Source organism: Simochromis diagramma, unplaced genomic scaffold (genome assembly GCF_900408965.1).
Source record: "Simochromis diagramma unplaced genomic scaffold, fSimDia1.1 OVJJ01000061.1, whole genome shotgun sequence".
In the NCBI taxonomy this organism is placed as follows: domain Eukaryota; kingdom Metazoa; phylum Chordata; class Actinopteri; order Cichliformes; family Cichlidae; genus Simochromis; species Simochromis diagramma.
Window position 1 is genome coordinate 168,964 of NW_024386945.1, and position 14,265 is coordinate 183,228.

The 14,265-nt window shown below is 40.9% G+C and overlaps 1 protein-coding gene across 6 annotated transcripts in view; it reads right to left on the bottom strand.

Moving 5' to 3' along the window:
- LOC120737309 (deleted in malignant brain tumors 1 protein-like) overlaps positions 1–9,032 on the bottom strand; it is a 68,086-nt gene extending 59,054 nt beyond the window's left edge. For 5 of the 6 annotated variants that reach the window (XM_040037927.1, XM_040037922.1, XM_040037926.1 and 2 more), the window contains exons 1-4: positions 8,909–9,032; positions 6,760–6,837; positions 5,914–6,348; positions 3,636–4,055 (exon numbers count right to left, since the gene is read on the bottom strand). In XM_040037927.1, coding sequence (XP_039893861.1) covers positions 3,636–4,055; positions 5,914–6,348; positions 6,760–6,837; positions 8,909–8,948 — 973 coding nt within the window. In that variant the 5' untranslated portion in view covers positions 8,949–9,032. The remainder of the gene's footprint in view (positions 1–3,635; positions 4,056–5,913; positions 6,349–6,759; positions 6,838–8,908) is intronic. The other variant, XM_040037925.1, reaches the window with a different exon arrangement.
- Between the last annotated feature and the right edge of the window lie 5,233 nt (positions 9,033–14,265).

The following is a 14,265-nucleotide window of genomic DNA, read 5'->3' on the forward strand; positions in this document are numbered from 1 at the left end:
CAGCTGGTGAATAACTGCAGAGAGGCTGGGACCAAAGTAACAAAGGTCACCATCAGTAAACACACTACAACGGCAGGGAATCAATTCCCGCAGTGCCAGACGTGTCCGCTGCGAAAGCCAGTGCATGTCCAGGCCGAGCTGAAGTTTGGCCAGAAGAGCAAGGGATGATCAGCAAGGATTGGGAGAATGTCATGTGGTCAGAGTGAAACCAAAGTAGAACTTTTGGTATAAAACTCAACTCGTCGGGTTTGGAGGAAGAAGGAAACGAGTTGGCATACCAAGAACACCATAACATACTGTGAAGCATGGAGGGTGGAAACATCATGCTATGGGGCTGTTTTTCTGCACAAGGGAGCAGGACGACTGATCCGTGTTAAGGACAGAATGAATGGGGCCCATGGTATCGGGAGATTTTGGCCAAAACCCTTCCATCAGTGAGAACTTTGAAGAGGAAACGAGGCTGGGTCTTCCAACAGACATAGATCCAAAACACACCGCCCGGGCAACAAAGGATTGGCTCCGTAAGAAAGCAGTTGAAAGTCCTGAGTGCCTAGCCAGTCTCCAGACTCAACCCCATAGGAAAAATCTGTGGCGGGAGTTTGAAAGTCCGTGTTTGCTCGGCGACAGCCCCAAAACATCACTGCTCTCGAGAAGATCTGCATGGAGGAATGGGCCAAAAATAACCAGACTGTGTGTGCAAACCTGGTAAAAGACCTATAGTAAACGTTGACCTCTGTTTATGCCAACAAAGGTGATGTTACAAAGTATTGAGTTGTATTTTTTATGAGACCAAAAACTTATTTTCCACCCGGATTTAACGAATAATTCTTTACAAAATCCTACGCATGTGGAGTCATGGGATTTTTGTTGTTCAGCATTCTGTCTCTCACAGTTGAGGGTTGCCTCTGGTGCAAATTACTAGACCTCTGTCATCAGTTTAGGTGGGGGAACTGATCACAATCCGGTGGCTGAACTAAATAACGTTTTTGTTTGCCCCACTGTACTGTTGGCACTTACTGAGCATGTGTGTAGGTGTTGTTCCGGGCAGAGAAAGTCAACGAGGTTTAACACCAGATGAACAAGGAGGAGAGGATGGCAAGTTTTAAAACGGTCCACATGAGAGATGACCTACAAAACATGAAACAGCAGAGACTAGAATGGATTCAGAGTCTGCCAAGGTTGTCCAGGTGAAGTTTAAATGAGCATGGTGCAGTTTCTATCTAAATTCTCTAAACTAGGAAACAGCTGAACAACTAACAAACTTCCCCAAACACTATTGCAGCTGAATTACAGTCAAAATCTTGTCTTGTGTGTTCTTTTGGCAAGAACATGAGGAATTGTACGCTGTGATTAAACGACGCGCAGTAAGTAACTCATGAATGCAGGTGCCTTTGTTCTGCAGGAGATCTTACCTGTCAGAGAAAACCGGTCTGCCTACTTGCCTGTTTTTTGTTTTTTTTTAGCATGCTTTTCTTTGTTGTACTTAGCACTTTGTGTTGGACCATGTCCGTGTTCCTGCAACTGGCACAAAAACAACATTAAGTGGCAGCAGCAGTGTGAATACCCACAGTGGCATTGAAGTCAAGCAACTTGTGGTTGCAACATGCCTTAGGTTGTCCCAAGTTGTGCAGGTGGACTTAACCTGGGATGGCTTTCACCAGCATTCCATACTTGCCTCTGAAAAGTAATAAAGTGGATTTATTCAGCTTTTGGTCTACAACTGTGACAAACATGCTGCGGAGCTGTTAATTGTCCAGATGTAGAACCACATATATTAAATCGTCACGAACGGACTGAGTGGAATCATTGGAAAAAAGCATATCTCCATTCCTGGAAGAATCCGCTCAGGCCTCTGTGTGTGTACAACAAGGGGCACCTAGAAGCAAGGACACAGGAGTATATAAATGCAGTTTATGGGCTAGGGCTCAGGACAAATACCATGTTACGTGAGGTCTTAGCTCAGAGTATGCCTAACGAGAAGTACAATGCTACATACGACGAGGAATTGTGTAAGTTGCGACGGTTAGATGTGTGTACTACAGAGTTGGTGCAATACGAGGACGTGCAGCTCCGAGAAACACACTTGATGTCTACGTTTACTGCACAAGACATTCCCGATAGGAGAGGTTCATAGAAATATGGCTTCATATGCGAGCAAACTTTTATGTGGGTCAGTGGGATAGGTGCATAGAGACAGATATCGTAGTGGGTCGGGCACGCCGGAGCGTACAGCACACCGACACGTAGCAAGGGCAAGGATAGATGCACACTTGGTTGTAAGTACATGAAACGGCGAATATCGGGATAGACAAAGCACCAACCATCTTGCATGGAGACGAAGGTGGAGGTGGTTAGGTATGCGGTACGGGCGCAAAATAACAACGAGGAAAACACGACCGAGGATTCAGAGGAGAGAGAAGGAGTGCGACGGGATAAGCGAGTCGACAGCGAGTAGATCTGCAAGAATTGCCCAAAGAAGCCTTTTTTTGGTTTTCAATAATAACTGATGCTCCAAATTTCATGACTGTAACTAAATTGCAGTGATTGGGTTGTTTCACTGAAATATTTCATGAGGGCCAACAGTTATGAATATTATGAACATTCAAGTTTTTCTTCTCCCATAAAAATAGCTTCATATTTTGTGGTGAATTGTCTGCCACAGGAGGACATCATTATATGAATACCCATAATTTTTGCATTCAGGGAAAATCAAGGTCTTTTTCTGACCACATTTGAGATGGATGTAGTCAGCTTCTGAGGAGGAGTGTGGCAAAGTATATAACATGATATGTTCTCTTACAATTAGGTGGCGCTCTAACGATTGATAAATATTGATATTTAATGACAAAATATTTATATACAAAACCTGTGAGGTAGAACACTTTAACTGTAAAACAAAACACATAATATTTCTATTATGTATAATAAACTTTACAGCCTCGACACAGAGTAAAAAAATGTACCTCAGTGATGCCACCTTCTCTCCAAATTTACCTTGACAGAGTGAAATCCGGCATCTTCATGTGGCTGCAGTCATGATATCCTAACCCTGAGTGTCGACACTCAACAGGTTGGATTCCCTGCCTGTGCATCCAACCTCATCCATCCAGATGTGGACCCTGTGCATGCACGTGCAATCGTGCATTAGATGATGCAGAGAGGACCCTACCCACAGGCCCAGCTTGCCCATAAATACCACCTGAGTCATTCCTCCAGGCCCCAAAGAATCATCACACACTGTCCCCCACTGGCCTATGTGGAGGATCTCCACCCTGCCAGAGCAGGAGCCATAATTGCCATTAACCAAGCGAACATTCCTTTGAGTTTCTGTGATAAAAGGGATTACATACAAAAAATAAAGAAATGCAAGAATACAATGATAATTTTAGAATGAGCCCCTATGAACTGCAGATTACATTGCAAATTACCCAGTTTAAACTCCACATTCCTTCAACTTTAAATGTTTAACAAAATTGAAGCATTCAATGTCAAAGAGCCTGTAGGTAAAATATTTTAGTATAAAGTGAATATAAATGTGTAATAGTTGGTCACTGAAAACCTCTCAGTTAAAATTTTATCGGGGACAAACAGTCAAACAGGTACAAACTTGAGTCCATCCGCCTTCTCAAATTTACCTTCACAGATGACACCAGCATCTTCATTGTGGTCGCAGTCGTGAGATCCAAACCTTAACTGGCGACACTCGAATAGGTTGGATTCCCTCCCTGTGCATGACACCTCATCCATCCAGATGGGCCCTGTGCCTTGTCCAAATCGTGCTTTAGTTGGTGCAGAGAGGACCCTACCACAGCCCAGCTGCCTACATACAACCTGAGCATCCTCCAGGCCCCAAGAATCATCACACACTGTCCCCCACTGGCCTCTGTGGAGGATCTCCACCCTGCCAAAGCAGGAGCCATGAATGCTATTTACCAGGCGGACCGCCCCCTTTAATCCTGTGTTGTTATCCACTGCTGTTGAACCAGTGACATCTACCGGGGTGGATGGAGAGGTCTGTGGTAGTGAAGCAGGTGTGGAATAAGGAGATCCAGGGTCTGTTTATAATTGAAGAAGAAATACAAATCAATTATAATAGTGCGCTGATGCTGAAGGAATTTTGTCAAAAACAGTTTGAGAACAAGATTTAAAAATTAACCCGTTAGCGTGTACTCATATTTAAAATGTATCAATTCAGAGACAAATTTGAGATTACACATTTGAATTTTAACAGTTGAGTTTTAACAGTTTTATGTTCTATTGTGAATTAAAGACATTTGTCGTACTGCCACAGAGAAACCCTCCCAACAAAAACTAAAAAAAAGTCTTTAGATGAAACGAATGAAAGATTATCTTGATCTTATTAAATATTCACCATGAATTTGTTAATGGAAGAGGCAATAATGGAAACATCAGTATAATATAAACTTAAATTAATAATGGTGGACGTCCTCCTGGGTCTAGGTTATTGCCCAAAGAAGCCTTTTTTTGGTTTTCAATAATAACTGATGCTCCAAATTTCATGACTGTAACTAAATTGCAGTGATTGGGTTGTTTCACTGAAATATTTCATGAGGGCCAACAGTTATGAATATTACGAACATTCAAGTTTGTCTTCTCCCATAAAAATAGCTTCATATTTTGTGGTGAATTGTCTGCCACAGGAGGACATCATTATATGAATACCCATAATTTTTGCATTCAGGGAAAATCAAGGTCTTTTTCTGACCACATTTGAGATGGATGTAGTCAGCTTCTGAGGAGGAGTGTGGCAAAGTATATAACATGATATGTTCTCTTACAATTAGGTGGCGCTCTAACGATTAATAAATATTGATATTTAACCCTTTAAGACCTACCATAGAACCAAGTCCGCCAGAGCTTATATTATATTTTTACCTGCTGTGGAGCCATTTTTGGGAGCATTTCAAGTTGATATACATCAATACAACCATTATAGCCCAGATTTTAATAATATGTATTCATTAAGTGCATAGTAATTACATAAATTGCAAAAAAGTGCAATAAACTACAAAAAAAATTGAAAATCGTTTTTGTTTTTTAACATATATTTCTAGTTAGAGAAATTTAAGAGGCTTATCCCTCAAATCTGTAAATACAAAAAAGTTGCACAAAATAGTTTCCCACCACAGGAAATTTATTTTGAGTGTCTTCATAGTTTTATTTTTGAAATACACCAATTTTTATACACTGCAGGAAAAACGAAAATAAATATTATACTGCAAATTTGCAAAAAAGCAGCATATGCATCAAAATAAACTATTTCCAGCAGTGCAATATGAGTCCTAAGCATCCCAGAAACGACACAGAAAGTCATAAAGTCAAAGATAACTTTTAAAAAGACGAGTATAGGCTCTGAGGGCCTGATAGTAAAAAAGACTACATTTCCGCGAAAATGACGTCACTTCCGGTTTCGGGCAGGTAATGGCGGAAATGCAAAAGTTCGCGCTGACGTCTATTCCAACGTAGGAATTGTTATGAACAGCTGATCGGACCGGCACAGCGTGTTTCTGGAATATTATGTTTTTGTTCCTGCAAGCGCTTTTTATGCAGTTTTTTGCAAAGCTTTATGTGGAAGGAAACCGTGACCTAGGACAAGCTGATGGCATAAGATGTGAGTACAACTCCTCCGGTTTCATATGCAAAAAAAATTTTTGCGCTAGCTTACGTGGTTGCAGTGCTACTGGGATTTAAAAATAGTTACGCAAAACAGAGCGTGCCCGCTCCGATCAGCTGTAAAGGGTTAATGACAAAATATTTAATATAACAAAACCTGTGGGTAGCACAGTTTGAAGTAAATAAAACATAATATTTCTATTATTGTATAATAAACTTTACAGCATAGACACAGAGTAAAAAAATGTAACCTCAGTGATGACACCTTCTCAAATTTACCTTGACAGATGACACCGGCATCTTCACTGTGGCCACAGTTGTGAGATCCAAACCCTGAGTGTCGACACTCAAACAGGTTGGATTCCCTGCCTGTGCATGACACCTCATCCATCCAGATGGGCCCTGTGCCTTGTCCAAATCGTGCTTTAGTTGGTGCAGAGAGGACCCTACCACAGCCCAGCTGCCTACATACAACCTGAGCATCCTCCAGGCCCCAAGAATCATCACACACTGTCCCCCACTGGCCTCTGTGGAGGATCTCCACCCTGCCAGAGCAGGAGCCATGAATGCTATTTACCAGGCGGACCGCCCCCTCAACTGCTGTGCTGTTGTCCACTGCTGTTGAACCAGTGACATTAACCGGAACGGATGGAGAGGTCTGCGGTCTTGAAGTAGTTGTGGATAAACTAAAGCCCAGATCTGTTGAGTTCACTTCTGTTTGACATTAAAAAAGAAATACAGATGAATAATAGTAGTGCAGCAATGATGCTTGAACCATATTTTTTATAAACAGTTTATAGGTGTTGAAAGTGTTGAACTGACCACAGATCATTTTATAAAATCCATCCATCCATCCATTCGCTTCCGCTTATCCTTTCATTTTATAAAATCTCAAGTAGAAATCAGTAAAAGTAAAGCACCAGAAAATGGCTAAAATTCCGCCAAAATATAACAATAATAATAATAATAATAATAATAATAATGAACAAGAACAAGAGGAAGTGAATTTTACCCATTCCCCCAAAAGCAGAAGATGCATAAAAGATATCAATAAAGAAAGGAATGGGCACTCAGGGAATGCTTGTATATTGGGCCCTGAGTTCTGTGCTACAGCCCAACATCCACCTGTGGTGTTTCGTCCATCCATTTCTGTATGGTTGGGAGTTTCTGGATTGGCAAGACAAGTGATTCCATCCTGAAGATCTGTTAAAAAGATAAGCAATCAGTAGTTACTATTGTCCTGTTAAATACTACATTAAAATATAATATTTGTAATTTAATTGAACACAGATTATTTACTTTATTTTATTGTGATAAAGTTTTAAAATTAGTTGTTAAACTTGCTATATTTTCACTTAATTATTTGAATTTGCAAAAATCAAAACTTTGTGACCCTTCCCTACACAAACCATCTACTGATAAAGATTATGTTAAAAGGTTGTGAAGAAGAAATTAGGATTTGAGTTTGTTTGTGATGACATCTTCAGCTTTTTGTACTTTTGTTTAATCAGGCTTTTACAATTGTTTCAGCATGTGAACTTGGAAAAAAAAAAATTTGTGTGTGTGTGTGTGTGTGTGTGTGTGTGTGTGTGTGTGTGTGTGTGTGTGTGTGTTGAGTTTTGGAATAGGAGTCATGGGTTACTGTATCTAGTAAGCGTCCTTAGGCCTGACACCTGATCACCCCTGGGGAAGGGGTTACATGAATAGGATAAGGAGCCTATTGGAATCTTCGATATCCAGTATCAAGATTGACGGTGAAACAACTAGTAGCTCAGTGTTCCAAATTCGGAAGAAGGAATTGCTGTCACGGCTAGAGATTGATGAGGTACAACACAAATGCTACAGCAAGGGGGCGCCAGGATGCAGGTCAGAGAGGTGATATCATCATCAACCAAGATTGGGTAGAAAATGCCCAAGTGCAATGGAAGATGGAGCATTGAGTGAGAGAATAACTGACCTGCAAGATGTCATCATGGAGAAGCTTAAAACCTGCAACCTCTGTAGCCAATTAATAAGATTATGTAAAGTGCCCTCTGAGGATCTACTAGATGTGATGTGAATGCAGCACTGCGATGATTACCGAGACTAACTAGCTGACCATAGCAGCAGTGATCAGTGAGTGATCAGCCACAAGGAGCAGTACCCTCCATGGAGAATGAGACTAGACTGCAGAAAGGTGCAATGAAGAAGGTGCCTAAGAAATACAGGAAACTGTGAAACAAAGAGGTATACCAGAAAAATAGAAGGCAGGAGAATAAACCAGTTGTTCTCCACAGAACATCTAAGGTGTACTTTATTTCACCATGTAATATGAGAAAAACCGCCACCAAGGCTGGAGACATAGCAATACTGGAAGAGCGTATGTGATAAGTGCTCAACACATAACTGCAATGCTCATGAGCACTGAAGTTACTGGACCCGAGCATGGTCCAGTAACCATCACATTGGTAGACATCCAAGAAAGGTTCTGCAGCATAAAGAACTGGACATCACTACGCCCCAACATGATTCACACCTACTGGCTGAAGAATCTGACTGCACTTCATGAGTGTCTGGAATGGCTAACTGAAGGCCGGACAGTCTTGATCCCCAAGGATCCGCCAGAACCTGCCTCAGAACCACATGGAAGCTCTGTTCAGGCATCATAGCGGCTAAGATAAACAGGTACATTGCTCAAAAAGACCTTGTGTTTCTGCTTCCTACCTGAGGCAGCAGAAACACAAGAACGAAGAGGCACAAGGAGAAGAACCATCATGAAAGGACAGACCCCTGCATGGTATGGAACGCCAGCAGATAGAAGAAGTCAAAGCAGCTTAAACTGATTAATATACCCCCGCTGCTGCTTAACTAATCAGATTAATAAGCCAGAGGTTTAATTAACTTGATGCTATACTCTAATTAAAAGTTTTTTGAGCAGTGTAGATTATTCTGAGTTTATCTTTTTAAACTGGAGGAAAAACAACAGCGATCTGAAAAATAATTTCTAAAACAGGGATGAAATGAACACACCATAACTAGCACATAGCAGTTGTGAAACTCATTTCTGACAGGTTTATATTAATTTATATTATGTTGTCTTGTACTTTTAATGTACTGCATGCTCATTGGAAGTGGTGTATGCTGTGGTTCACTGTTGACCTATTTTCAAATTTGAACAAATAAAATGAAAAAAGACTTAAGCAGTTAGTGGTTAAAAATGAACAAAGCTTAAGGATTAATTCCTAAGAAAAGAAAGACAAGTAACACTGAATATTAGAGATGAGAATTTACTCACTCAGGAGGATGAAGCAGATCAAAATGTGATAGACTTTCATCTTGAGCCACTGATGGGTTAATGTTGCTTCTTTTCTTTTTTACTTGTAAACCAGGAACTTCTCACTTCTCGTTCTTATGTCCCCTCCTCCTGACTCCTCCCTCTCCTTAGGGTTTTACCAACTGCACAGTCAAAGAATAACTACAGTGGGGCAAAAAAGTATTTAGTCAGCCACCGATTGTGCAAGTTCCCCCACTTAAAATGATGACAGAGGTCAGTAATTTGCACCAGAGGTACACTTCAACTGTGAGAGACAGAATGTGAAAAAAAAATCCATGAATTCACATGGTAGGATTTGTAAAGAATTTATTCGTAAATTAGGGTGGAAAATAAGTATTTGGTCACCTCAAACATGGAAAATCTCTGGCTCTCACAGACCTGTAACGTCTTCTGTAAGACGCTTTTCTGTCCCCCACTCGTTACCTGTATGAATGGCACCTGTTTGAACTCATCATCTGTATAAAAGACACCTGTCCACAGCCTCAAACAGTCAGACTCCAAACTCCGCCATGGCCAAGACCAAAGAGCTTTCGAAGGACACCAGGAAAAGTATTGTAGACCTGCACCAGACTGGGAAGAGTGAATCTACAATAGGCAAGCAGCTTGGTGTGAAAAAATCAACTGTGGGAGCAATCATCAGAAAATGGAAGACATACAAGACCACTGATAATCTCCCACGATCTGGGGCTCCACGCAAGATCTGATCCCGTGGGGTCAAAATGATCATGAGAACGGTGAGCAAAGATCCCAGAACCACACGGGGGGACCTGGTGAATGACCTGCAGAGAGCTGGGACCAAAGTAACAAAGGTCACCATCAGTAACACACTACAACGGCAGGGAATCAAATCCCGCAGTGCCAGACGTGTTCCGCTGCTGAAGCCAGTGCATGTCCAGGCCCGTCTGAAGTTTGCCAGAGAGCACATGGATGATACAGCAGAGGATTGGGAGAATGTCATGTGGTCAGATGAAACCAAAGTAGAACTTTTTGGTATAAACTCAACTCGTCGTGTTTGGAGGAAGAAGAATACTGAGTTGCATCCCAAGAACACCATACCTACTGTGAAGCATGGGGGTGGAAACATCATGCTATGGGGCTGTTTTTCTGCCAAGGGGACAGGACGACTGATCCGTGTTAAGGACAGAATGAATGGGGCCATGTATCGTGAGATTTTGAGCCAAAACCTCCTTCCATCAGTGAGAACTTTGAAGATGAAACGAGGCTGGGTCTTCCAACATGACAATGATCCAAAACACACCGCCCGGGCAACAAAGGAGTGGCTCCGTTAGAAGCATTTGAAAGTCCTGGAGTGGCCTAGCCAGTCTCCAGACCTCAACCCCATAGAAAATCTGTGGCGGGAGTTGAAAGTCCGTGTTGCTCGGCGACAGCCCCAAAACATCACTGCTCTCGAGAAGATCTGCATGGAGGAATGGGCCAAAATACCAGCTACTGTGTGTGCAAACCTGGTAAAGACCTATAGTAAACGTTTGACCTCTGTTATTGCCAACAAAGGTTATGTTACAAAGTATTGAGTTGTATTTTTTTTATTGACCAAATACTTATTTTCCACCCTGATTTACGAATAAATTCTTTACAAATCCTACCATGTGGATTCATGGGGGGGTTTTTTTTGCACATTCTGTCTCTCACAGTTGAAGTGTACCTCTGGTGCAAATTACTGACCTCTGTCATCATTTTAGGTGGGGGAACTATCACAATCGGTTGCTGACTAAATACTTTTTTTTGCCCCACTGTACTTTGTTACTTCCTGCATGTATTGCTTTTTTATCATCGTGTCATATTTTCCCATGGGACCCAGCAGTAGTCAAAGTCATTCTAGAAGCAAGTATTGCAACTTGGCTGCTGCAGGTGCATGAAAAAGAAAAACAGTTTAGACTTTTGAGAAGGCCTGAGTTTGTTCTTACGTTGGATTCCTCTTTTTAAAAGCAGAATTATTATTCATTGAGGTATTGGGTCAGGTATAATTTCTACATGCTAAAATATATGTACTTTCAGAAACGGGGATCAGTTTCTAGAATCAGGTACTTCACATGTGTCAGGTGAAGGCTCAGATCCTTCTGAACCATCTGTGGAGGCAACATAAGGCACTAAAAGATCTTTCACAGGTTTTAATCAGGCAACCTGAATGATATTTTCAGTTAAAAGAACATTAGAGTCCAGTAGGTTGTACATACTGAACGTGTCTTGAACAACACCAGACTCTCCCATACAGTTCAGTTTCCACCAATCATCACTTAGTCTTCCTCTTTAAAGTCAGTGTGGTAATGCAGTGTTGACAAATGTGGCTCAGACAAGAAGTGGCCTGATGCTTGACTGCGTGTCTGAATTCCATTAACCAGTTCATTTTTCACCAGAAAAACAACACTAAAGTTCATAGAAAATTTTCTGATTTAGAAGAACTACAGACCTCACTATTTATAGTTAAAGTTGACTAAGTAAAAAATTTGTCCATCCAATTCCTCAGTCTCATAAAACTGATCCAGTTTTAGATCATTTGACAATGATCCAAAACACACGGCCAAGGCAACAAAGAGTGGCCCAAGGATTGGATCAAGAACAAGATCTTGGAGTAGCCTAGTCAGTCTCTAGACCTTAATCCCATAGAAAATCTGTGGAGGGAGCTGCAGGTTTGAGTCGCCAAACATCAGCCCCAAAACATTAATGACTTGGAGAGGATCTGCAAAGAGGAGTGGGACAAAATGCCCCCTGAGATGTGTGCAAAAAGTGTGGCCAACTACAACACGTTTTGTAGTAATATAGTGTGTAATATAGTGTGCTTGTGGAGGTATGGAAATGCCTAGGAGAGAGGGCAATGGACTTGTTGACCAGACTGTCACTCTTCAGCATTTTTTAAACAGAGTGCCAGATGAGTGGTGGATTTTCTAAACAGAGTTCCGGAGGAATGGTGTCCTAACAAATGGAACCAGTTGTCACCATTGCTGATGATGTCCAAAGCTGTATGAGTTGTAGCATGAAGCTGATGTGGTAAAAGTCTTGACATCCAGCCTTGCCAAAAAGGTGTTGAAAATGATCAGTGCAAAAACAGAGCTTTTTCCTATTTGCTAGAAAGCAGATCATCTTTACTTTTGTGTAATAAAGACAAGATGCAAAAACACCCACAAAAAACTTAACCAGTAATAGCTTAGTTCTCCAGATATTCTTGACATGCTGGCTTTAATATTGTGCTCTTAGAAGTGAATACTTGAGACACAGCATGCACAAAATGGAAGCAGAGCATTAGCATTAACGATGAACTAGTTAGCTCATTGTTTAGTTACAGGATACAACACCATTATCAAAAATGTCCTTGGTTGTTCGAAGTGAACTCACCACCAATGGGATAAGTACGATTACAGATGTTTAACCTCACAAAAAGATGGTTCACAAAATTCACAAAGCACTCAATATCCTCTCTCATGTTCTCCAACAACAGGGCCGAGTCTAGGCCACAGATTTCTTCGTCTGTCTGTGCTGTCTTTTTTTTTTGAAGCAAGTTGATGAACGTTCAGACACTAATCCAAACATTAATGCAGTGAGCTGAAAGACATTAAAGGCTAAGTGGACTAAACAAAAGTACATAAAAAGCATTCTTTACTAATATACAACAGATTAGTGCAGATTTGAGAGAACAGGCATTGGGTGTTTGCGGCGGGTGTGGGGTTGGTACGTGCCATGGGTCACATTTCAGTGTTTAATACTGAAGTGAAATATCGTTTTATTCTGTTCCATTAGATGTGCTAAAATCTGCATTTACAAACTTAAATTAATTGCTCACAGGTTTATAATTTCAGCGTTAATTTGCATTCTTAATGTTTATTAACAATGTATTAATGTATTTTTTGTATTGTATTGTTATCAAACTGCATGCTTGAGGGAATATTTCAAACTGAACGCAAGCACAAAACATCAAATCCATTAACAAGTACCAAAGGGTAATGATTAGTATAGTAAAAAAAATCCAATAACACTGAGAAATGAGAAATTGACAGAATTAAACAATTATTTATTCACTGAAGAAGATGATGAAGCACAAGGTGTGACAGATTTTCAAAGCGAGGCTCTGATAGGATAATGCTTTTGCTCTTCTTCACTTGCAAGCCAGAAACTTCTCACTTCTCTTAATGATGAGGTCCTCCCTTCATTACACGTTTACACGGCTCCCCTCTGCTTTAAGCTTTGTTTCCACTAACATACTGTACTGTAATTTTTATTGTCAGGCTTTTTGTTTAAATTTTGTCTAATAACGTACATTTTGGTTGTCAAAGCTGGACATTTAAGGTTTATTAAAACAAAATTCTTAATATATTGACTGGCAGTACTGCAGTTTTTTCAGTTCAAATAGAACATTACCATCTCTTTTTCTGCCTGTCCCATTTGGTTTTTTAGCCATCAGAATTGATGTCTGAAAGCCAACAAAGATACTCTACGGATTTACTTTGCCAAGTGGCAAACGGCCTTGCCGTTTTGTTCCATTTGATTGACCTTTGTTGTTATTATTTATTTTATTTTATATTCAGTTGTTACAGTCGGGACAGACATGGCTGGGGGATAGGAAAAGGAGAAAGAAAGATGAAGTAACAGAAAAACAGAGGGGAAGGGGGACTCTGAGAAAGGACACATAAAAAGAAATCTCCCGGATCACCTGTTGAGAAAAAAAAAAAAGAACAACAAAGTGAGAACAAGCAAAAAAGGAGAGCAACATAATAAACACAGCACCATCACATTAATGTAGCTAACAGTAAATGACATTAAATACTAAATATTGAATGTTGTTGTGCAGCACGCAGGACCGACAGTGTATTGAGGTAGCAGCCAAGAAAGGTGTAAGCTGTGTCCCAAAACGTAGGCTGCATCCTTCGGAGGGCGCATTTGAAGGCCAATTACGTCACAGCCACGCGACGAAGGCTGTCCCGATTCGTCGACTCCTTAAAATGCGGCCAACAAATGCATTCTTCATTTCCCCGAATTTGAAGGATGGGTCAGGTGTGTCCTTCGTGGCACACCATATCGCAGAATTTATAGCGCGGCCCAGCCAATTCCAGTTTCCAAGAACGGCGGCCGCTGCCAAGTTTTAATATCACTCTTATTAATCTTTCTGGGTCACAAAATAAACTTTTAATATATTTTCAAGCGAGAAAGTAGCTGTGTAAACTTCAAATATCTGCTTGATTTATCAAGACATCACATATTTGCAAAAGTGCTCCGACGTTTTTGGAGATGTCTGTTACCCACCCGCTCGATAGCTAGCCGGGGTGTTCAATGGTCACTCGAGCCAGCGAGAGCAGCGCACACCCGGC